The sequence below is a fragment of the Electrophorus electricus genome, chromosome 7 (assembly GCF_013358815.1).
Source record: "Electrophorus electricus isolate fEleEle1 chromosome 7, fEleEle1.pri, whole genome shotgun sequence".
In the NCBI taxonomy this organism is placed as follows: domain Eukaryota; kingdom Metazoa; phylum Chordata; class Actinopteri; order Gymnotiformes; family Gymnotidae; genus Electrophorus; species Electrophorus electricus.
Genome location: NC_049541.1, coordinates 16,848,275 through 16,871,767, shown reverse-complemented (window position 1 = coordinate 16,871,767; position 23,493 = coordinate 16,848,275). Strand labels below are relative to the sequence as shown.

Below are 23,493 nucleotides of genomic sequence, written 5' to 3'. Positions count from 1 at the left end.
TCATCATTTGGTAATTAGGAAACAAAGTCGAATCCATTCTTGACAAGACCCTCTTGCTACCAGAGCCTGTATTAAACTATAGAGAGTGAATGAAGGGACAATAAGCTAAATGGGTATTTGACTGCACTGCTGATGCGGTACTTAGATAAGATGAATAGCCAGTGTAGAGTTGACCAGTACTTGATTGCTAACAGAGAGCAAGTTATTTTGTACATTTCTTAGTTATGCTTATCATGTATGAGTGCGTCACACAGTATATTAATAATAACCTTTATTTATAATGAACTTTTACAAACAAGCTAAAACATAAAGTAATATTAAAAATAAAATACATAGAAAATAAAGTGAAGTCAATTGATCTTAAGGATCTGTTATTGGCAGGTGATGCTGGTCTAGTGAAAATCCTTGTCCTCCTAGATCTTGCTGTGGCAGTTGATAGAGTCTGTCATAACATTTTATTGCATAGGCTAGAGACCTGGACTGGTGTCACTGACACAGCACTGACACATTGCTTGGTTTAGGCCTTATCTCACTGAAAGGCAACAATTCATCACTCTTGGCAGCCTCAGGTCAGATACTTCTGCTCTCACTCATGGTGTCCCCAGGGTTCAGTTCTTGACCCCCTTCTTTTCATAATCGACTTGCTTCCACGTGGTGATATTAAGGTTCACTGTTATGCTGATGATGCTCAAGTTTACATCTGCACCAAGCCCTCTGATACACTGCCCCCTGACTCACTGATCAGTTGCCTGGTTGACATTAAAAACTGGATGGCTATGAACTTCTTCAAACTTAATAGTACTAAATCTGAAGCTACTCTAATAGCATCTACCTTCCACACTGAGGAAATGTTGTCAACCCAACCTATGTAACCCAGGTTTTATGACATTCTCTGTGACTCAGATTCACTACCTCAGTGTTATCATGGACTCTACAATCTCTTGAGGCCAACATTAATAACTATAATAATAATAATAATAAATATAATTATAATTTATAATAATAATTATAATTGCCTTTTTTCATCTTAAAAATATTGCCAGACTGCATACCTTACTCCCTGATTCTGTGTGTGAAACTCTAATTCATTATTTTATTACATCCAGACTGGATTACTGCAACTTAGTTCTGGTTGGGCTCTCTGTTAGTCTTTTCAAGAAGCTCCAATATGTGTAGAATTCAGCAGTAAAAATTCTCATGTGCACTAGATGATGGAAACACATAACCCCCAAGTTAAAAAAACCTACACTGGCTCCTGGTCCATTATCGCATACAGCAACTGCTGATGCTCATATGCTCTCTGTTACTCCTGCCAAATTATGCTCTAATGGTGAAAGAGCATTTAGCGTTGCATGCCCAAAGATATGGAACCCCAACGCCATCACTATCCACCTTCACAAAGCTTTTAAAAACATATGTCTTTTCAATTGCTTTTCCTAATTTGTACATCTTATTTTCTTATTGCCTCACTGCTTTATTTTATCATAGTTATGTTTTGTATTGCAAGTCTCTTACTGTAACTTTTACCATGTTTTAATTTGTAATTGTATTTTTTTATTTCCCCACTGTATTATCATTTTATTATTCTTGTTTCACCCTGATATTCTCAGTTAGCTCTAAACAGATATGTCTAAACAGACTAGTCTTGACCCCTAAAGGTGCCTTGATTGTCAAATAGCCCTCAAGTCACTAGACAGCAAATTCCAAAACTGTATTAACAGGTGGTCCATTTTTGTACCATGCCTGTTTAAAATGTTTTTTTCAGAAGTGGATGCAACTGTCCTAAATATTATGCATTTATGTAAGATATCAAAAGAAGTTTTATTCTGCAGCATGGACAGTTCTGAGACTTTGGATAACCTCACTTTTAGCAAAAATTTGAATTCCTGTTCTGAATGGTGTTGGGGATTTAAAATTTTGGGGTTTTTTTTGTGTGTGTCTGTGAAAGAACATGCTGCATTTTGTTGGTGTTTCAGAGGCTTCATAATGATTATGTTAGGTACAATTGGCAATTTCAAGTAAAAAAAAAAAGTTTAATTTATACAGTGATTTTCACAGATTTACAATAACAAAGATGGAGAGAATAAAAAGACATTGACACAATCGTCAAATTAACAAATACGAAGAGGAAGAGATATTATATCTCTTGTCTCAACTTCTCTCATGTTTTAAGCTGTGAGCTGAAAGAGGAAAGTGAAGAGCAGAGATGGAGAGATTGAGGTAAAGTGTTCCATATTTGAAAAAGGCGTGAACCAGGGTCTCAGCATCTTGTTTGGAGAGCATGGGCCTAAGCCTAGTGAGGTGAAAAATGGCATTTCACTTTAAACATTTAAATGGGCCTATTCAGTTATTGCTGAAATGCTGATACTATTTGGCATTTGGCACCATGGATCTGCGAATTTGGAAATATCACCTTGGACAATTTATGATGTAGCCCAATATTAGACATGAGAGGTATAAGACATGTATGTTTATAAGATGCTGACAATCAAAATTTTCAGTAACACTTTACTGAAGGGTAAAGTTTAGATGGCCACATGACACCTTCATAAAACCTTCACCTGTCTAGAGACCCCTCCCCCTCTGTCTAGAACTGGACAGATATTTGAAGACGACTCATTTGGTGGATTGTCTCACATTCTGTGAATGTCTTCTTTCTGATTAGCATTTAGAGACCTCACTCTGTAGTTGTCATTAATTTGCTCTATAAGAGAAGCTCTTCTGCATGTGTTTGAATAGAAGCACCTGTGTCATGCGCCCAGACTGATTACCGGTGTCTTTTTGTCTTGGTTGCTTGTCTATATTACGTAGCCCGGTTCCGTGTATTCCCCGCTTATGCCAGTTTTATACCTCATCATTGTTCTCCGTTAGTCTTTCCTTAGTGTTTATTTCCTTTGTTGCCTAGTTCTCAGCCTCACCCCATTAGCCTGTATTCTAATTTGTATTGTTAGTCTGTTTCTGTTATTAAACATTTATTCTCTCCAATCTGTCTACTTCATTATGGCTTCCCTAGTTAGTGGTATTGTCACTTCGCAAGTGTGTTCGCTCTCCACCTCCCCCACGTAACAACCTGCTTTAAGCATCTGCTTATCTGCAGTGGCTTTTCTCTTCACACTGCTAAATAAAAGCTTAGCAATGAGAGAAATTCAATGGACATTAATACTGTGGGATTTTTTATTAATTGTTCCTACATGCTTCCCTTTTCTTTATGTATTCTATTTTATCATTGGGTAATACAAGCAGAGGATTTGGCTTCTTAGTTTACCAGTCCTGATACTTTACCAGTCCTGAAACTTGGGATTTTCAGCAGAATAGGCTCAGATCATTGAAACTTGTTTTACACATTGTAGATGGAGAACATGACAGCCTGAGAAATCAGTCTGAAGGGTTTTTGTTTGTGTGATAGACCTCTCCCACACTGGGAGATTGAATTGGTTAGGAATTGTGTTGTACTGTACATGTGAACACAAAGTGAATAGAAAGAACTACAATGTACTTACATCCTCCTCATCCCCAGACAAAGCCTGAGTCTGGGTAGCAACTGGGCCATCAGGGACAGTCTCCTTGGTCGGCCCGGATGCAGAGGACTTGGTTCAGTATGACTGGGTCCGCGACGAGGCAGCCAGAGAACGAGGTCCCATTGCTGTGCGATGGAGAGGCAGCAGTGATTTGATACTCATTCAACCCCAAATCCACATCCTCGAATCCCTCGTCTTCCAGTTCTGGAAGGTCCTCATTGCTAAGCCCATCGGGAGCGTCTGTATCCCTGCCGACGTCCTAATGCAGCACTAGACCGGTCTGAGAGTACAGGTACTCCACCCTGATGAGTTCACCTAAACAAGTGTGTTGAATACATCCCAGAGGGGAAAAAAGGGCTATGTGTGTGTGTGCGTGTGTATGTGAATATGAGAGAGAGAGAGAGAGAGAGAGAGCAAGAGAGATTGAGAGGATGTATACTCTCCAGGCCTAGTGTAGTCCATCTGGAGCCTAAGGAAATGCTTGCTCAGCTGGTGCTCAGCATAGTACTGCAGCTGGCTGCTGTAGCAGACCTGAGTAGGATCACTTCCCTCCACTGCTGCTGCTATGCGGTCTTCATTCCACCTCACCAACCGTTCAAGCAGGTATGACTGAAAGTGCAGGGCACTCGCACTTGTACCTGCAGCAGTCGAGGAAAGGAGGCTTTTAGTAAACAGTGCTGACATGCATACAGAGAGCGAGAGCGAGAGAGAGGGACTTACCAGGTATGAATGGGTTCAGGTGCAGGTGGAACGACTCCAGGGAAGTGGAACTGCATGCACAGAGATACACGGGCAGGACGAGCCCTCCCCTGGTCACCTGCCGCACCCTCCTGTACAGCTGTACACCAGGAGGATCCTGAATGCAGTGGAGGTGGTGCCTCTGGGTCTGCCAGATGTCCTCCATCTTCTTGCGGTCCAGAAGCCTGATGCCCATGGTGTCCGTCAGCTCCTGGATGAGCAGCTCAGTCTCCTGGGCCCCACGTTTGCGGCGGAGACGACAGTGCCAAGCCAGCTCCTTGACAGTGGGTCTGCTGCAAGACCCGGCATCAGTCAGGCCTCCTGTAGATGGGCCACATCCTCCACGTCCCACTTGAAGACGCAGAAGGAGAGGCGGCCGTACAGCTGGTGACTGTCCGTGGTGACACCTGCCACAAACCGTCGCATGAAGTGCCACATGTTCAGCCTGACTACCAGCTGGACCCACTCGTGGAACATGGCAGCTGCCTTGCCCTTGCCCACGCTGAAACAGCAGTCACAGTCCACGTAGAGGAGCTGAGGAGGGGCCTCTGTGGCTTGCTGGTTCCACTCCATCAGCTTGACAAACATGGGCAGCAGGCCCTCACCCTCTGCCACCATGAGGACGCTGATGAGGACCTGACCAAACTCGTTCCCGACGTTTTTAGCCCATGCTGGCAGCAACACCAGCAAGTTTCTTAGTTACCTGAAGGGACAAACGGCACACAACACATCACACATGTGACAATCAAGCATATTGTAGAGGTTAGTTTTCAGCGGCGTGCATGCATGCGTGTTGCACCCTAGCTTACCTTCTTTGGAAGGTGGAGGTGATGGAGGTGACCCTGGCCTTCGACTGCTCAAGCTGTGACAGCACATCTTGCGCGTATATTGTCAGCAGCCATTTTGGAGTGGGCACTGGAACCATCGGAGGCAGCTGGTGGGTGATGGTGCTGGGGTCGGTGCCCAGGGACAGAAACTTCTTGAGCATGGAGAGGTACTCAGAGGACTTAGCCAGCCACTGCTGTCTGTGCCTGATGCACAGATGCCTGTGCAGCGAGGTTACACTGTTCCCCAGAGTGCGACCCCGCATCAGGCAAACGACCCCCTTGTCGCAGGACAGCCTAAAGAATGGCAACACAAAATCACACAGAGGAACCAACAGGTCACACATTAATCCATCACAAAATCTCTCTCTCTCTCTCTCACACACACACACACACACGTATGTCAGGACCGTTGGGAACTTCTCTCAATAGACAGGGTTCAGCTGATCCAAAATGTCCTGCGACCAGCCCGCCACCTTCTTCTTGCAGCGGCGGCACTACAGGTTCACAGTGGCCATGAAGTACCAGCCGCTGAAGTCCAAGACCCTCCGGACAGTCTCGTACAGCCCACAGGCCGTCATCTTATGGCCCAGCCGATGGCACTCGGGTTGTGTGTACAGCAGCTTGAATGCCCACATGCGGTACGGCCTCCTCCGTCATCCTCTCGGCGCTCCAAACCCAAGACGGGGCCGGCCGACGCTTGTAGGCGTTGGACAGCTCCGCGGTCTCGGGCGAAGGCTGGAGGGTGGGCTCGCTAAAGGTCTCTCGCCTGAATGCGGGCTTGTAATCCATTCTGTCCAAAATGAAACAAGAGAGGAAAAGACACAAGCGTCGTGCGCACGCACGCACGTCTGCGGAGACAAAAGACGACGTGCACACGTAAATCTTTGACAGGCTACTTACTTGAATCGCTAGTCAGTACCCAAACTGTAGAATGAAGAACACACACAAATCAGTGTCACATACAGAATATCACCAAAACGGTCGCGTTTTGCTTAGTGAACACTTCCAAGGAAAGCAGTACACCGCTGCGCGTCTGCAATACATGAAATACTTAGAATACAGCAGTATAGTCGATCTCGAGTTGTAAAGCACCACTCCAGACGCGCATGCAAGCTACCTGGGTCCGTTTAATCAGTCATTTTAATGTCATCTAGCCAGATAGTCAGACACCCTGTATTTCGCACATAAACGAACTAAACGAGCGAGCTAGTTCGGTCGGTCGGTTCTGGCTGCTAATTTCGCCCATTAAGTCTCACTTTTACAGTACATTCTTGACGTAGACGTAGAGAATAAAAGCCATGTAAAGAAAAAGAGCGTAGAATTGACAGAGAAAACGATTCGAAGAGCTAAACTTCAAACAATAGAAGAACCCGGCGTTACTTACCGCACGCTGTGAGAAGTGACAGCAGTGTTGTGACAGCTACGAGACGGCAACGGGATAGCAACGGGAGAGCCGATGAAAAATCGAGAATCACATTAAAACAGGCCAATGGCGTTCTGCTGACTTTGGAAAATAATTTGTAACAGACCAATGAGAGGACGCTAGCCTTTTACAACCACTTGGAACAACATTGGAACAAAAGATTGTTGCAAATCCATCCAGAATCATAATCGTTGGAACAGTCCTGGGCTATGCGGAGAGACCGGGAATACATGATAACCCAAAAAGAAACAAAACACATGATGAAAAAAGAGGAAGCAGGCTATAGCAAAGGCATAAACAACGATAATAACAATTAACTAACACTAGCGATAACAAACAAGAAAACACGAGGCTGGAATAACACACAGAGACTGGGATTGGCGTGAAGGATGCCACCCAGGACCCCACCCAGTCGTTTCCTGTGGCTACGCTTCCGGACCTCCCAGACCTTCTTCTGAACGCCGCAGCCACGCCCCCGGATCTCCCGCCGCTGAATACCGTGGCCGCGCTCCCGGACCTACCGCTTAACAAGAGAGAATATATATAAAGAATCAAGATCTCTATATAACTTTGATGATTTAATTTTTTCTCTTTTAAAAAATATGTGACTTGGCCAGTTTAAGACTATGAATCTCACCATGAACTTTTTATTTCTTGTACTTTCCTGCACTGTCCCACATTCCTATTACTGCTCCATCAGTAGTCCATGTATCTGATTAGGAATCTTTGCAGGCAATAAGAAATTATTTTCTTCCAATTCAAGTCTTCATTTAACAATATACTTTCTTTCTCCACAACAGTTAATAATAGTTAATAATGCGTAGAAGCTGCCGGTACTACATGCCACCAGTCAAATCAGGTGAATCGCAACAGAAGTTTGGCTTTTTAAAACACCCTTCGGAGCAATGTTTCGAAACACTGCGCTTCAGAAACTCGACACAAGAGTCGATACATACGTACCAAAGGTAGCATTCCTACTGTGAAGTAGTGGTGATTAAAACAGGAATACATATTAATCGGAATTCTACTGTTGTGTATTTGTGGAAAAATTGAAGTGGGCTTGGAAAAAAACATTATTTTTCCAAATGATTTTATACTTGTGTGTGTAACAGGCATGGTACAGACTACACTAAAAATTCAACAATGAGGTCTTTTAGAAAAATGGAACTGTAGTGGTATAAACGGTGTTTCTCTCTTTACTACGCTCAATTTTTGTGTTTTAACAATTTTATAGTATATGTAAAAACAGCTTACGAAACATTCCGCTTTTGCACTTTTTAGACTGCTCCTTAATGATTCGCTTCTGGAAAGCGTCAGTTGTCAGCGTTTCCGAACTTTTTCTCTTGAACGCAGTTTCGCGGGAGAACGATGGGAAGTAGCTTATACTTTGTATTTTACAGGGCTGATAATTACGTTTATTTTACTGAAAATTCGACGAAAGAACATAATGCTACACTGAATCAAGCGAATAACAAATTCGCAATAGTGCAGCAATAGTAATGACCGCTTTCCACGTGTAGCGTGGGCTGAGTGCTTTCAATATTCATTTGACACTGTGGGGCAATCCTACAAGTGAAAGACGATACGCTTACATTATTCACTTTATCGCTAACTCAGAGGTTCAGAGAAAAAAAGTCTATAAAGTAAATTCCGCTTTAAATAATTTGATGGCTGCCTGCAAAATTCTGAGTGGCGTTTGCCATGACGCTTTTTTTTTTTTCCTAAAAGTAGAACTATTTTTAAATCCCAGTCTGTCTACAGCATGATTACACCAATGTCTAACTTTCTGTACCAGAAAAAAAAACTGACTCTTTTGGTTGGGGATAATACCTTAATATGTGAATATGACGGATGTTTCACATGTATGTTTCCTTTGCTCCCTGATTCAGGTAAATAAATAAATAAATAAATATATATATATATATATATATATGTTTTAACTCATTTCTACGCATGTATAGAGGAATCGCGTTTGGCACCGATTATTTATCAGTGCTTAGATCAGCTCTGTGCAGGTGGCATTAAAGCTGTATCTACACTGAGTGCTTCCTCTCTTTGAAATCAGTCTCCTGTATGCTGGTGACTTTCTCACCACACTCTCCTCAGTCAGACGCCTCTAGAGACGGGAGGTGGAGTTCTGTTCGTCAGCCCTGACGTTCTTTTGATATATATGGAGAAATAAAAAAAATACCTTTTTGATTTGTCACTGAAGATGTTTGATGATTATACTTCTCTGTCTAATAAGGTAATAGTGATTGTGATTGGTGGCTGTTAGAAACTCTCTCTCTCTCTCTCTCTCTCTCTGTCTAGGGGGCTAGTTTTTTCAATCTCTCTGAGATAGTGGAGTTAAAGATTGTCTTGCCTGCTGAGTTTATTGCCTGCTGTGTTTAACAAAGAGTGTGTGCAGAGCAGAGGGAGATGGACAGCTATCGGACTTTAATTCTTCTGATGTCCACAGTCACACTCACTACTGCTGGTAAGTCCTCATGTCAAAAACATATTTGAGCACATAGTCATATTATTATTATTATTATTATTATTATTATTATTATTATTATTATTATTATTATTATTATTATTAATGTGTTTGCTTATATCTTAACACTATTGTAAGTTAATTATTCCTTGACATTTTTGCATCTGTAGCTACACATAAAAGAAGGGACAGAATAGACAGGCAGGCATACATAGCCATACATAACTCATGTGCAGTTAATATTATCTGTCTCTCTGTCTCTCTCTTTCTATCTCCATCTGGTATCTTCTATTTGGTATGCAGGCATCGTGAGACTGGTGGATGGTGGTCACTCCTGTGCTGGGAGAGTGGAGGTTCTTGAAATGGGACAGTGGGGAACAGTGTGTGATGCTGAATGGGATATGAAAAATGCTGCAGTGGTATGTAGAGATATTGGCTGTGGGGAGGCTGTAGATGTACTGGGTAATGCTCACTTTGGACCAGGATCAGGACCAATCTGGATTAATCAAAGGAAGTGTACTGGATCAGAGCCTACGTGGGAAACATGTGGACCTCCTAAAATTTTGAGACAACTTGCATGTAATCATGATAAAGATGCTGGAATGATCTGCTCAGGTAAACTGTGCTAATTCTCATTCTCAAATATAATTATTTTTTTCAGTGGTCCACTGTAAAACTTTGTTTAATTGTAACATACATTTCACATTTTAAACATCACACTTCCTAAAATATTTTTGACAACTATCTTATTTATTTATTTATAAAAAAAAACAAATGCTAAATGATGAAAAAAGTCTTTAGAAGAAACAATATTAGATGAAATGGAGATACAAAATTACTGAGGCAAATGGAGTCAAACTTTGTTTGGGAAACATATTAGACCAGGGAAATATCTAATCTTGTCTTGTGTTAATCTCTTTCAAGGTTTACTATTATCTGATAGTGAACAATATCATTCAATTAAATACACAAGAATGTATCATACAACATTATATTTATATAATATGTATATCGTGTTATTGCTATAGTATTCTATTTTGGTCACACTAGGGAACAACACAACTTATTAAAAGACTATGTTGATGTTATAATATTTGCAATCTGATGTATTTGTCCATTTCTGTAGTATGTGTATAATACACTATATAGTAATTATGCTAGGTTAGAGTATATAAATTCAGAGTCTATTAAAAAAAACCCACAAAGGTGTATAATTAATAATATAAAAAAGTAGTTTATTTGTGCAAAGTACATAACAGTCCAAAACTTTGGAATGACTTGAAGATTCAATATAACTAGTAAAGGGGTTTGTTTCCATATGTAGTGTTGTAGTATATGGAACCATACATTAATTGTCTTTGTTTTAGGGTAGGAGGACTGAAATTTGTAAGCTTCACATTTTCACATGATCATCAGCAAATATGACCAGAGCAAGTAAATGATGTTCATAACTGTCACTGTGGTATAGTGTTTTGAAAGATGTAGCATTTCCAAAGACAATTGCTTCCAAATTTACAGTTTTAACAGACTAAGACAATATGCCTTCTCAATGGATACAGGCTAAAAGTTAAAAAGTTTCATTTCATGAAACTTAAGTGATAGTGTTCGTATTTGCTTGCTGGTGCATGGTTATGTGTCCTCAACAAACATAGATGGCAACTTTGTAAAATTATTATTATTATTATTATTATTATTATTATTATTATTATTATTAATAGTAGTAGTAGTAGTAGTAGTAGCAGTAGTAGTACTAGTGGTAGTTAGTAGTCGTGGTGTTGGTGGTGTTGGTAGTAGTAATATAGCTGCATAATTTTATTATATATTTTATATATTTGTAGGTTTTATGTATTATCATTATTATTATATCTATGATGATATTGCTCAATCTTCCACTTTATCAAGACATGTGGAATTGTACGTAACAGAATCCATGTAATTGATCCTTTCCATAACAATTTGATTTTTTTTCTGGGTTTTTTTTTTCTGTTCATTCATTCATATTACTCCTGTTTTCATTTAATAATACATTTGAGTATATGAACCTCTTTGTTTGGTTTAAACTTAGCTGACCTAAATTGAGTATACGTGAATAACATTTATAAAAGTACAGTAGGGACAGAAATGTCTTAATTGTATCATTTGCCTCCATAAATTTCAATACAGTTGGACAGAAAATATAATATTTGACTATATTTTACTATTTATAAATTATTTAATGTTACACAACATACAATATATAATATACACACATTTGATATTTAGTATATTTGAAGTATAACTAATGTAAAACGTTTTATTTTTATATTATGCAAAAATATCGAACTGGTCGTGGTGTCGTCTCGGTCTTGAATCGATGTCTGTCTAATGCCATTGACCACGGTACTGTTCAAATATATATACTATGTCGGAGAAAGAAAACCTCACATGCCCCGCTGCACTCGTAGAAGACGGCTGAGAGAGATCAGCGCATGCTCAGTTTTATTTTGTCAAAGGAGAAACCTAGTCTTGTAACTGAGTTAACACGTTGTTTATTACCGTGGCCTATGCGTATTTTTAGCAGGAGAACGTATCCATCCTTTTAGAAATCACAACACGCAATGTTGGCAGATGTGTTCCCTTTTTACTGTCAAGCATGCTCTGTTTATCTATAAACTATTTAGCTATGTTTCATTAAATAGTATTTTCAACAGTTCTTATGGAGGATTAAATTAAAAAAAATCTAAATCAATCAATAAACAAAACCCTACATAAATAAGTGAATAAATGGGCAACATAAAAGCAATGTATTTATCGATTTATGGATTTCTTTCTTCACTACGGTAAACCAACATAGTAGAGAAAGCAGTGTGTTCGATTATTCTTGTCTTGCTTTTGAATCACGTTGAAATATTAAACATTTCACACCAGAAGTTGTGCGGCGAGGCGAGAAAGACATGTCACAGCTTGTCACAACGTTTACCGTTTAACGCCGGCTTTTATCCCCAATCTATGTATGCAGATTTGTATGCCGTGTCGATTCTAACGTCTGTTGGGGCCCTAGGCAAAAATTCTAAGAGGCCCCCCCAAGCAGTGTTCATCGCCATTATCTTATAAATAACCTAACACCAACAAGAAACTGCAAAATGTTAACTTTTTATTTCAAAAGTTAACAGTACTATTATTTTCAGAATATAAATATAAATAAAATTTTAATGAAAATTTATAGTCTTCATTATATCAAAACGACTACAGATATGGGAAATACAATAAAATACACAAACCACACTGCACATATAGCACAATAATGTATAACAATAAACCTCAGTAATTCAGAGTACACTCTTACAAGCTTCTTTCCATCTAAAGTTCATAAATTAGCATAAATTAGCTTGACATTTAGCTCAGTTAGACACAGCTTTCATCAGTTAGCTAGAGAAAAATTAATGTTTAAATAATCTAATTCCCCCCTCCAAATCACTCCATTACCTGTGTTCTATAAAACTACAGGTAAAACATTACCTACTCTAGAACAAGAACAAGTTGACTGGTTATGAAGTGTTAATACTGTAACTACTAGCGTCTACGTTCTGACAGCCTGATAGGCTAGCTACACTACTGAGTCAACTGCCTGTATACTGACTCTGACTCATGTCATGGAAAACTGAGCTGGACACACTAGGATGCTTTGCAAGCTAGGCTAACTAATATTAAATGTCAAGGTAAACAAATGAAATAATGTAATTCTCGTGGATGTTATGTTATTCAAGTGTGTCTCCCACACATTTAAGGCTAGACTTGCAGGAATTAGTTATTAATCATTATATTTAATTGGTATTATCTGCCCCGCTCACTAGTAATGTTTTTTCTCCTCATCCTCTTTTTTCTTCTTTCTCTTTTCACTGCCAGCGGGATAACTACTCTTCATTTTTGTTGACTGACTTGTGTTGGTGACAACTTCTTGTCATTATTAAACAAATCTTGAACAATACTTGCAACAGGAGGGAGTGGAGTCAGACAGGGCTCGCTTAGAGAACTGAGGTCACAAACTGTCATTGCAAACTTTGCACATTGTCACTGACGTAGTATAAAGTTCGTCAGTTTACAGCATTTAATGATTTTTGCTACAATTTCTCAGCTGTTTTAAGCTGTTACAATATTATGAGAGCAATATTATGAGAGCAAAGAAGCACCGAAAGATAAAAAGCTTATTTTTTGTTTTTCTTTTTGTGACCGTTTAGTTTTGTCAATAAACACACAAATTCACTTTGCAACCTGTTACAATATTAAAAATCACAAATCCATTTGGTTTGTGGAGGTTTATAAACCCACTGGTATACCAGTCTGTTGTCTGTGGAATAGGATTAATATCATGCATGCTCTGCAGTGAGACCCCTCTCAAAGGGTTGGAACCAGCCGAGGGAGAGAGAGAAACAAAAAAAAACAACCAAAAAAAAAGAGAATACATGAAAAAGAAAGTCAGGAAGAAAAGGAATAAAAACATGGTTAAAATGAATCAAAAGTTAACATGGTTTTGTGAAATCTGTTTTAGCATTTCTTAGTCATTACATTAAGTTACATTTGTGTCTATTCCTTATACTAATATTTTAGGAGTGAGGCTGGTCGGTGGTCCTCGCTGCTCTGGGAGAGTGGAGGTACTTCATGGGAAGACCTGGGCCACAGTGTGTGATGCTGACTTTGACCAGCAGGATGCAGAGGTTGTGTGTAGAGAGCTGGGCTGTGGGGCTCCTGTGAAGGTGCTGGGAGCAGCTGCTTTTGGCAGAGTGGAGGGCCAGGTGTGGTCAGAAGAGCTTCAGTGTAGAGGCAACGAATCTCAGATTCACCTCTGTCCCTCATCATCTACACTTAAACACAACTGCTTTCATGAGCATGGTGTGGCACTAGTGTGTGGGGGTAAGATTTGGGGTAATTCATATATAAACATGTATTTATCAAACTATAATCATAAGTTATGTAAGATTTTAACTTCCTTTTTGTATCTCTTCCACAACTGTCTTTTTCTACCGAGTTGTTTCCATACCTCTCTACCTCTTTCTTTCTTCCTAATTTTCATTTTGCACAGACAGTGTAAGGCTGATGGATGGTGGTGGTCGCTGTAGTGGGAGAGTGGAGGTTCTTCATAGAGGACAGTGGGGAACAGTGTGTGATGATGACTGGGATATGAGAGATGCTGCAGTGGTGTGTAGAGAGCTGGGCTGTGGGGAGGCTGTAGATGTACTGGGTAATTCTCACTTTGGACCAGGATCAGGACCAATCTGGATGGATGATGTGGACTGTAGTGGATCAGAGTCTACACTGAAGAACTGTACATCAGCAGGTTGGGGTAAACATGACTGTAATCAAACCAAAAATGCTGGAGTCATCTGCTCAGGTAAGATGCTCTAAATCTCAATATAAAACTCAAATAATACAGTTTACTACTGAACATTTATTAATATCCTTGCCTTTGTCATTTATGAATCTAAAAATATAATGCATATTATTGTATTTTTCCCACCTCCAACTCAAGATTTTCCATGACTTTTAAGGGTTGAGACTTTAATGGCCCAACAAATACATTCATATTTCAACATGTGAATAATAATCATTAGAAAGCACTGAATTTTCTTTGTTCTTTTATGATAATACTTTAGGGGTCAGATTGGTTGGTGGTCCTCGCTGCTCTGGGAGAGTGGAGGTGCTTCATGAGAACACCTGGGCCACAGTATGTTTTGAAGACTTTGACCAGCAAGATGCAGAGGTTGTGTGTAGAGAGCTGGGTTGTGGGCCTTCTATGGAGTTGCTGGGAGCAGCTGCTTTTGGCAGAGGGGAGGGCCAGGTGTGGACAGAGGAGCTTCAGTGTAGAGGCAACGAATCCCAGATTAACCTCTGTCCAAAATCATCTACTCTCACACATGACTGCTCTCATGACAATGATGTGGGACTGTTGTGTGCTGGTAAGAAATGCATCATTCACAGTTAATCTTGTATTTTCTGACACTAATCATGTAAGTTATTTACAATTTAAACCCATTCTGTTATATAATTTTATCTATATATGAATTATATATAATTTTAGCATTTTCTTTTTGTAATGGTGATGCTGAAGCTCAAGAAGTATTAGGATTAATTTACAGATTTCTTGCTTTGGAAATAGTTAAAGAAGACAGAGCAACAATAAGTGTAGTCTTAACAAGTATAGAGGCAGAAAACCAGGGCATTATTCTATATCAGGCAGCAGTGCCAAAACACAAATGGCGAAGATCACAAACCATTAAAAAAGGAGGGTCAGAAACAAAAAGATCCAAATGCATCAGATAAATAGTTCAGAAATAAAGACAGAGAAAAGTGGCAAGACTTCAGAATAAAACAAGCGAGTTTAAATAATACAGTTAAAGAGTTCCAAACATTTCTTAGTGTGCAGAGTTAAGAACCATGGCAAACAGTCAGTATTCTGGAGCAGGTGAGCTCTGGTGGTGGATGTGGGAATTGTCTGAGTCCTCCATCTGGTGGCCTGTGTGTAACAACAGTGACTTACATGACAATTACGCATACACCCCTCCCCCAACTTAATCACTCTCTCTCACTCTCTCTCTCTCTCTCTCTCTCTCTCTCTCTCTCTCTCTCTCTCTCTCTGTCTCTCTCTCTCTCTCTCTCTCTCTCACTCTTGCTCTCGCTCTCTCTCTCCCTGACAAACAGACATGGTGAGGCTGGTGAATAGCAGCAGGCCTTGTACTGGGAGAGTGGAGATTCTTCATCAAGGACAGTGGGGAACAGTTTGTGATGATGACTGGGATATGAGAGATGCTGCAGTGGTGTGTAGAGAGCTGGGCTGTGGGGAGGCTGTAGATGTAATGGGTAAAGCTCACTTTGGACCAGGATCAGGACCAATTTGGATGAATAAAGTGGCCTGTAGTGGATCAGAGTCTACACTGAAGAACTGTGGTTCAAGTAGAAGGGTTAGTGACTGTCATCTTGCAGGAGTTATCTGCTCAGGTAAATTATATTAATCTTTAGAATGGATATATTTACCTCGACTGGCATTTCTGCATATTTGCTAGCTTTCAGACTTTATTATACCAGTTATGACATTACAAATTTTGTGCATCTCAGTTTTATATTTGTTTAATAAAAGGAAAGCATGGAATCATTATCATTAGAAGCTTCTATGGACATGAACCTATGAATGTGACATGCTATGATAGATCAGTTTTTAACAATTCTTGTGGACTTCCTTTTTCAGAGAGAATAGCTGTGCTTTCTTTCTTCAGCTTTTGTAAAGGAAATTAAATTATCCTTTGTCACTTAATAGACCACCCACAAAATCTATTTTCTAATAATATATTTCTTATTTGCTGCCATTAATGAAGAACCATGCATGAACTAGATAGATAGATAGATAGATCCACCACCATTTCCTTAGTCTTGTCCACATTGAGGAGCAGATGGTTCCTCTCACACCACTCTACAAAACTGTTAACCACATTTCTGTGTTCTCCCTCCTGACCATCCTTGATACATCCAACCACCGCAGAATCATCAGAAAACTTCTGAAGATAGCATAGGTCAGACCCGTACTGGAAGTCAGTAGTGTACAGGGTGAATAGGAAAGGTGAGAGTACAGTTCCCTGTGGTGTGCCAATGTTACTGACCAAGCCTTCAGATCAGTTTGCTCCCGACTGCACATACTGGGGTCTGTCAGACAGGTAGTCCTTGAACCAGGCAATCATGGACACATCCACCTGCAGTCTCTCTATCTTCTCCCCCAGTCTGACAGGTTGGATGGTGTTGAATATGATTGAGAAATCAAAAAAGGTGATTCTTACAGTGGTGTTGATCTGATCCAGATGTGTGTGTGCCTTCTGCAGTAGGTAGATAACAGCATCATCCACACCTACCTGCTGCTGGTAAGCAAACTGCAGAGGGTCCAGGAAATGGCTGACTATAGGTCTAAGATATGACAGCACTAGTCTTTCTAGGACCTTCATGACGTGAGATGTGAGCGCCACTGGTCTGTAGTCATTTAAGGAAGATGTAGACTTCTTTTGAACAGGAACTAGGCAGGAGGTTTTCCACCGCCTTGGCAGTCTCCTGCTTAAGGCTCAGGTTATAGAGCTGCTGAAGGATCCCACACAACTGGGTTGCACAAACCTTCAGTACCCTTGGGCTGATTCCATCTGGTCCTGCAGCTTTGCTGACTCTATGCTTTTACAGCTGTCTTTTCACCTGGCTGGTTGTTACTTCTGGGTGGGGGAGTTGTGAAAGTTGTGAATCAACAGATAATGACTGTAGGGCAAGAGGGGGTGGGTGCTGATGTTTAAGAGGTGTTGATGTTGAAGAAGTGGGGGAGATGCCCCTGCAGGTGTGGGGGGAGGGTGTTGTGCTGAACCTGTTAAAAAGCACATTCAACTCATTGGCCTTGTCTTGACTGCCCTCAACAGTCTGTTGCCTTATTTTGAAGCCAGTGATCTGCTTCATGCCTGTCCACACCTCCTTTGTATTCTGCTGAAGCTTCATCTCCAGATTCCTTCTATGGGCTTCCTTGTTCTCCTGGAGTCTCACATTAAGCTCTTTCTGCACCCCCTTCAATAGTTCTTTGTCCTTAAGTCTGAAAGGCTGTTTTTTCCTATTAAGAAGTTCCTTCAGGTTTTTGGTGACCCATGGCTTGTTTTTAAGGAAACAACATACCCACCTGACAGGAACAATGAAGTCAAAAGTTCATATAGTCGGTGATGCAGTCTGTGATACTGTTAATGTCCTTGCCAGCTGATTCATAGAGCACCTCCCAGTCTGTAGTCTCAAAGCAAACCTGCAGAGCCTCTTCTGCCTGGTGAAACCTTATTAACTTCTTTGTCACAGGTTGTTTTAAGACAACAGACCAGTATGAGGGTGACAACAGAACCAGGTTATGGTCTGATATAGTTTGAACTTGTGCAATATTATAAAAAATCAATAATGTAAGTAATTTTTCTATCACTAGAATGTGTTACATGGTCTCTATTCCCCATACTAATATTTTAGGAGTAAGGCTGGTTGGTGGTCCTCGCTGCTCTGGAAGAGTGGAGGTACTTCATGGGAAGACCTGGACCACAGTGTGTGATGCTGACTTTGACCAGCAGGATGCAGAGGTTGTGTGTAGAGAGCTGGGCTGTGGGCCTCTTGTGGAGGTGCTAGGAGCAGCTGCTTTTGGCAGAGGGAAGGGTCAGGTGTGGACAGAAGAGCTTCAGTGTAGAGGCAACGAATCGGATATTTACTCCTGTCCAAGATCATCTGCAGTCAAACATGACTGTTCTCATGACAGTGATGTGGGACTGGTGTGTGCTGGTAAGAAATGTGTTTTTTAAAACTGATTTCACATTTTACATAAAACACATTTTCTGTGTTAAAAACCCATTGTACATGATGATCTGTCTGTCTCTCTTTGTTACTCTATCATGTTCTTCTTCTTGGTCATACACAGGCAGTGTGAGGCTGGTGGATGGTGGAAGTCGCTGTGCTGGGAGAGTGGAGGTTCTTCATAGAGGACAGTGGGGAACAGTGTGTGTTTTTGGTATGAGCACAATAGCTGCAGTAGTGGTGTGTAGAGAGCTGGGCTGTGGAGAGATACTGAGTGGTACTGCGGGTTAGATACCAGGATCAGGACCAATTTGGATGAGTCATGTGGACTGCAGTGGAACTGAGTCTACAGTGAAACACTGTGGATACTTGGGCTGGGGTAAACATAGCTGTCTTCATTATTATGATGCTGAATTAATCTGCTCAGGTATGTTGAAATCAGTGTGTATATTCAATCAGTCTATTTTCTATTAATCTCTTTTAGTATGATTTGTATAAACATCTGAGAAATATCATATTTGTGATTAATTCTAGACTCATCACCCACAGAACATAGATGAGATGAATCTGACTTTAAATTTCATAGTATGTTTTAAGTAACTGAATGATTGTCGACAATTCATTCTTATATGTGTTGTCCATGGTATTAATGATGTTACTTTACACACAGGTCACAAAATACCCAGACTTACAGATGGTCCTCACCTGTGTTCTGGGAGAGTAGAGGTGTTTCATGAGAATACCTTGGCCAGAGTGTGTGATGCTAACTTTGACCAACAGGATGCAGAGGTTGTTTGTAGAGAGCTAGGATGTGGGCGTCCTATGAAGTTGCTGGGAGCAGCTGCTTTTGGCAGAGGGGAGGGTCAGGTGTGGACAGAGGAACTTCAGTGTAGAGGCACCGAATCTGAGGTTTCTCTCTGTCCAACATCTTCAGTCAAACAGAACTGCTCCCATTACAGTGATGTGGGACTAATATGTTCAGGTTAAGTCTTTGCCATTTTTCTGCCTGAAATATATTGTAACTATGAGATACTAAGATAAGCTTTGTTCTTTTGATTTTACATATCTGTAATTAGTTCTATGTTTTACAGGTCACACTGCAGTGCGTCTGTTGAATGGCTGGGACTCCTGTTCTGGTCGAGTGGAGCTCCTGTACCTCAGTGACTGGGGCTCAGTTTGTGGGGCTAGCTGGGATATGAAAGCTGCCAGTGTCCTCTGTGGACAGCTGAAGTGTGGGAGTGCTGTGGCTTTGTTGGCAGCGGACTGGTTTGGGGAGGGGAGTGGCCACATCTGGGCTGATGTGTTTGATTGTCATGGCAACGAGACGCACCTATCAGAATGCCCCATCTCATCATGGAGTCGAGCAGAATGCTCTCATAAACAGGATGCTGGAGTCATCTGCAATGGTGAGCTCTTCCATTCATGTTCACCACATTAGTGAAATTAGTGATGTTTTGCATGCTAAAATAAGCTTATTAATTTACATGTTTAATTAAATTCCCATTCAGGTTCCTCTCAGGCCTTTCATGAGGGGCAAGTGCGGTTGTCTGGAGGGAGGGAGTGTGAGGGGCAGGTTGAGGTTTACTTCAGTCAGGACTGGAGGAGAGTTCTCCTGGACTCCTGGAGTGTGCCTGAGGCCTCTGTGGTCTGCAGACAGCTGGGCTGTGGCTCTGTGCTAAACTTCTCCAGCTCCTCTCCATCCAGTCCTGATCAACACAGGCACATGTGTGTGAGGGGTTTCAATTGTTCTGGGAGTGAAGCTCATCTGGGGAACTGCAGCAGTGCAAACCTCCTCAACCTCTCCTGCAGCTCCATGGAACAGCTGTCAATCACCTGCTCTGGTAAGTGTTACAGTAACCCAAAAACTGGTAATTGTTAACAAAATTAATAACATGCTTGCTAATCTACTCTAAAATGTAAACCAGTTGTGTCAGGATGATGTTTATGACCTTTATGTCACATTAACAAAAATAATAACCTGGTGTTCTTATTTTGGTGGAACAATTCTATGTAAATCAAAACCAGAGTTTAAACTGTCTGAACTGTTCTGGACAATTAAGGTGTGACTGTGTGTGTATACACACATTGTTTGTGTGTGTATACACACATTGTTTGTGTGTGTGTGTGTGTGTGTGTGTGTGTGTGTGTGTTTCAGCCCACTCCTCCATCAGGCTGGTTGGCGCGGGGGGAGACTGTGCAGGAAGGCTGGAGGTTTTCATCAGTGGATCGTGGGGGACAGTGTGTGATGACTCATGGGATATTGAGGATGCCCAGGTGGTGTGCAGGCAGCTGCAGTGTGGAGTGGCCCTCAGTGCCTACGTACCAGCCTGGTTTGGTCCAGGAACCGGGCCCATATGGCTGAATGAGGTGCAGTGTGAGGGGAACGAGACATCCCTGTGGAACTGCAGGTATCAATCTGGGGGAAAGCATGACTGCAGACACAAGGAGGATATAGGGGTCGTGTGCTCAGGTGAAGTATGCTGACTGCAGCTGTTCTTGAATTTGATTTACTTGTATTTTGTTCTTTAAAGTGTATAGTGATAACATAAAATGTAACACATTTGCACAGTTCAAAGGCAAGTGTCAAATGTAAAACTCTATGACATTAAGCATACAAGAATGATATCTAATAATTCTGATAGAAGAGAATCCCAAACTGCACCAAAGCAGTGTCATATTTAATAATGCTCATTGTAATTTGCTTTTAGCTATTTAAGTTTTGTTTTTTAAGAAAGCTAAGTTTCATATGGGTTTAAAGAAACATAAATAACGGTAATTAACAGACACTGATGGCAACTGTGCATTTATACTGTGGGTAGAGTGAGCTCTCATGTAGAAACATTTAAGAATCATAGAAAGATTGACAAAATAGTTGCCTGCATATTTTCTCTCACCAGAGTTTAAAGAGATCAGACTCACTGAGGGGTGTAAAGGGAATCTGGAAGTGTTCTACAATGGAACCTGGGGGAATGTGTGTGTGAATGGGATGAATGAAGACACAGCAAGTTTGATCTGTCAAGAGCTGAACTGTGGAAAAACAGGCAGGGAGTCTGGGGCCAGAGCAAGAGTGGAATCATCTCCTAACTGGCTGGATCAGGTGAAATGTAGGAAACATGACTCCACTCTATGGCACTGCCCATCTGACCCCTGGGGACACAATAAGTGTGATAATGACAAAGAGGTGGCTCAGATTACTTGTTCAGGTAAGCAGATTCGCCCTGCATGTAAAGATTCTTGCAGATATCAAGTAGCTGAGAAGTTAAGAATTAAATGCTCATGAATGTTAAATCTGCAATCATAATTTATATTACCATACTCACAGGAGTGCAGAAACAATTACAAAAACATGTGAAATGCTCTTCATTTCCCCATCAAAGACAGTGCTCAGGTAAGGATGCATTAATTAATGAGAGCATGAATCAAAATTCTTCCAATATCTTACTCTAGTCATTGTAAATTTTAATGGATTACTCAACATCAATACTTCACACAATCAAAGCTGACAAGAAATGTGGTATCTGCTGAACCCAGACAGTTATGTTACTACCCTAACTGTCCTGTGCAGTATATTCTCCTCATGTTATATGTCTGTGGTATAGTTCCGCTGCCTCTCAGGCTGAGTGGACCAGAGGGAAGCTGCTCTGGGAGGCTGGAGGTTTATCATAATGCTGCGTGGGGCTCCATCTGTGATGATCAGTGGGACATCAGGGATGCTGAGGTGGTCTGCAGGCAGCTGGGCTGTGGGAAGGCACTGAGTGCTAATGGGAGTGCTGCCTTTGGTCCTGGTGAAGGGGTGATCTGGTTGAACAGAGTGGAGTGTAGAGGGGATGAGATTCACCTGTGGGACTGCAGTTATTCACTGAAGAACCACACTGATTGCTCCCACAAAGAGCATGCTGGCGTCACTTGTGCAGGTCAGAGGATACCTCAGACAGGGTTTTGGATTCAATAATTCAATAAATTCAATAAATAACTACCTTGACAAATTCAGTAGCTGAAAAATAGAAATTGTGCTTGCAATGTTTTGATGTTTTTTTAGTTTGTAGTCTAATTACACCTTGTTATGCATCTCTGGGTGTTGAACCTGGTGATGAGGGACAAACCTGTGCAACACATCATCAGTTGCTTTAAACTTGTGCTTCAGTAAGCAAGGACTCTGGTTGGAAGTTTTGTCACTGAGCCCTCTGTCCTCACATCTCATCCTTGCATCATTTTGTCATGTCCCCAGAGGGAGGAGCTAAGTCACGAGAAAGAGGTGCAAAGAAGTGAGATATCAGTTAAAGAAATGAGAAGAAACTAGTAATTAAGTTCTTCCCTCCTAACTAATGTATAGCCCTGAAAATACATGTCCTTATACATTGATGTAGCATTAGTATACAGTCAAATCTGAATAAAAAATGTCATCCGCAGCTTCATTATTCATGAATTGCTTTTTGGCTTACCAGAACTGCCAACCTTACAATTAAATATTGACATTTGGTCCGTGACAATGTAAATTAGTGACAATGATATATTTTTTTAATAACCTTAGAAATGCTGGATTTTACAGGTAAATCTTTATCATCATTATGAGTGTCAACATCAATAACAACAATAATAATAATAATATCAAAAATGTCTAGAAAGAAATGTGATTTAAATGATAACAAACATATACTTGCTAGGATCAATTAGAGAATAGAGCTAATTATGGCTTTGATTTTGTATGTGTGTGTGAGTTCTGTGTCCACCTAACTGATTTGGTTCTCTATTTCTAGACATCTCCCTGACCCCTGTGATTACAAGCAAAGTAACCACCAACTCCATCTCAGGTCCTCTTTTCATTCCTCTCCCTCATTTTTCTAAAATGTTCAAATGGAAAATACTGTTTATACATGTTCTATTTTGCAATTTCCTGTCCAGTTGGTAAATCTGAGATAACAACCAGTCGACCTCTACCTCAACCAGCTACCTCTCCTGTGGTCCTGCTGGTACTGGGAGTGCTGCTCTTCCTGGCCTTAGTGCTTCTCTCTGGGCTGGTTTACCAGAACCGAGTGCTCATGAGAGGTAGAGTAAATTCACACATAATCTTTGGTTTCAGACATCTTACATCATTAATCCTTCAGTCTGTCATTAATTTGCTGGAGCCACGTTTCCTCCTGTCTTCACACCCAGTGCTCTCTAAGAGGAGGCATAAGACTTTGCCTGAAGTAATCTATG

The 23,493-nt window shown here is 40.9% G+C and overlaps 2 protein-coding genes across 2 annotated transcripts; one reads left to right on the top strand and one right to left on the bottom strand.

Moving 5' to 3' along the window:
* Nucleotides 1-3,587: 3,587 nt before the first annotated feature.
* On the bottom strand, nucleotides 3,588-4,874 carry LOC118241707. The gene is made up of 3 exons (XM_035528172.1): nucleotides 4,723-4,874; nucleotides 4,239-4,663; nucleotides 3,588-4,156 (listed from the first exon to the last, which is right to left on the bottom strand). Exons 1-3 carry the CDS (start codon nucleotides 4,872-4,874, stop codon nucleotides 3,876-3,878), a joined length of 858 nt encoding a protein of 285 aa, XP_035384065.1. The 3' UTR covers nucleotides 3,588-3,875.
* Nucleotides 4,875-5,533: 659 nt separating this feature from the next.
* On the top strand, nucleotides 5,534-23,470 carry LOC118241706 (scavenger receptor cysteine-rich type 1 protein M130-like). Its single transcript, XM_035528171.1, has 15 exons — nucleotides 5,534-5,825; nucleotides 14,042-14,350; nucleotides 15,658-15,954; nucleotides 17,980-18,050; nucleotides 18,586-18,723; nucleotides 18,970-19,276; nucleotides 19,386-19,700; nucleotides 19,803-20,162; nucleotides 20,450-20,764; nucleotides 21,192-21,497; nucleotides 21,620-21,682; nucleotides 21,894-22,208; nucleotides 23,052-23,105; nucleotides 23,197-23,340; nucleotides 23,460-23,470. Exons 1-15 carry the CDS (start codon nucleotides 5,534-5,536, stop codon nucleotides 23,468-23,470), a joined length of 3,297 nt encoding a protein of 1,098 aa, XP_035384064.1.
* Nucleotides 23,471-23,493: the final 23 nt, after the last annotated feature.

What these genes read in the sequence shown, in the direction of transcription:
- LOC118241707 (XM_035528172.1), bottom strand. Translation starts at nt 4,874, where the DNA reads ATGGTGGCAGAGGGTGAGGGCCTGCTGCCCATGTTTGTCAAGCTGATG. An exon ending in GCAGCTGCCATGTTCCACGA is followed by an intron (nt 4,664 to 4,722) that starts GTGGGTCCAGCT and finishes GGTTTGTGGCAG; the next exon opens with GTGTCACCACGGACAGTCAC. An exon ending in CCTGAACCCATTCATACCTG is followed by an intron (nt 4,157 to 4,238) that starts GTAAGTCCCTCT and finishes CGACTGCTGCAG; the next exon opens with GTACAAGTGCGAGTGCCCTG.
- LOC118241706 (XM_035528171.1), top strand. Translation starts at nt 5,534, where the DNA reads ATGTCCTGCGACCAGCCCGCCACCTTCTTCTTGCAGCGGCGGCACTAC. An exon ending in TGCTGGAGTCATCTGCTCAG is followed by an intron (nt 14,351 to 15,657) that starts GTAAGATGCTCT and finishes CCTGACAAACAG; the next exon opens with ACATGGTGAGGCTGGTGAAT. An exon ending in TTACAGTAACCCAAAAACTG is followed by an intron (nt 20,163 to 20,449) that starts GTAATTGTTAAC and finishes TGTGTGTTTCAG; the next exon opens with CCCACTCCTCCATCAGGCTG.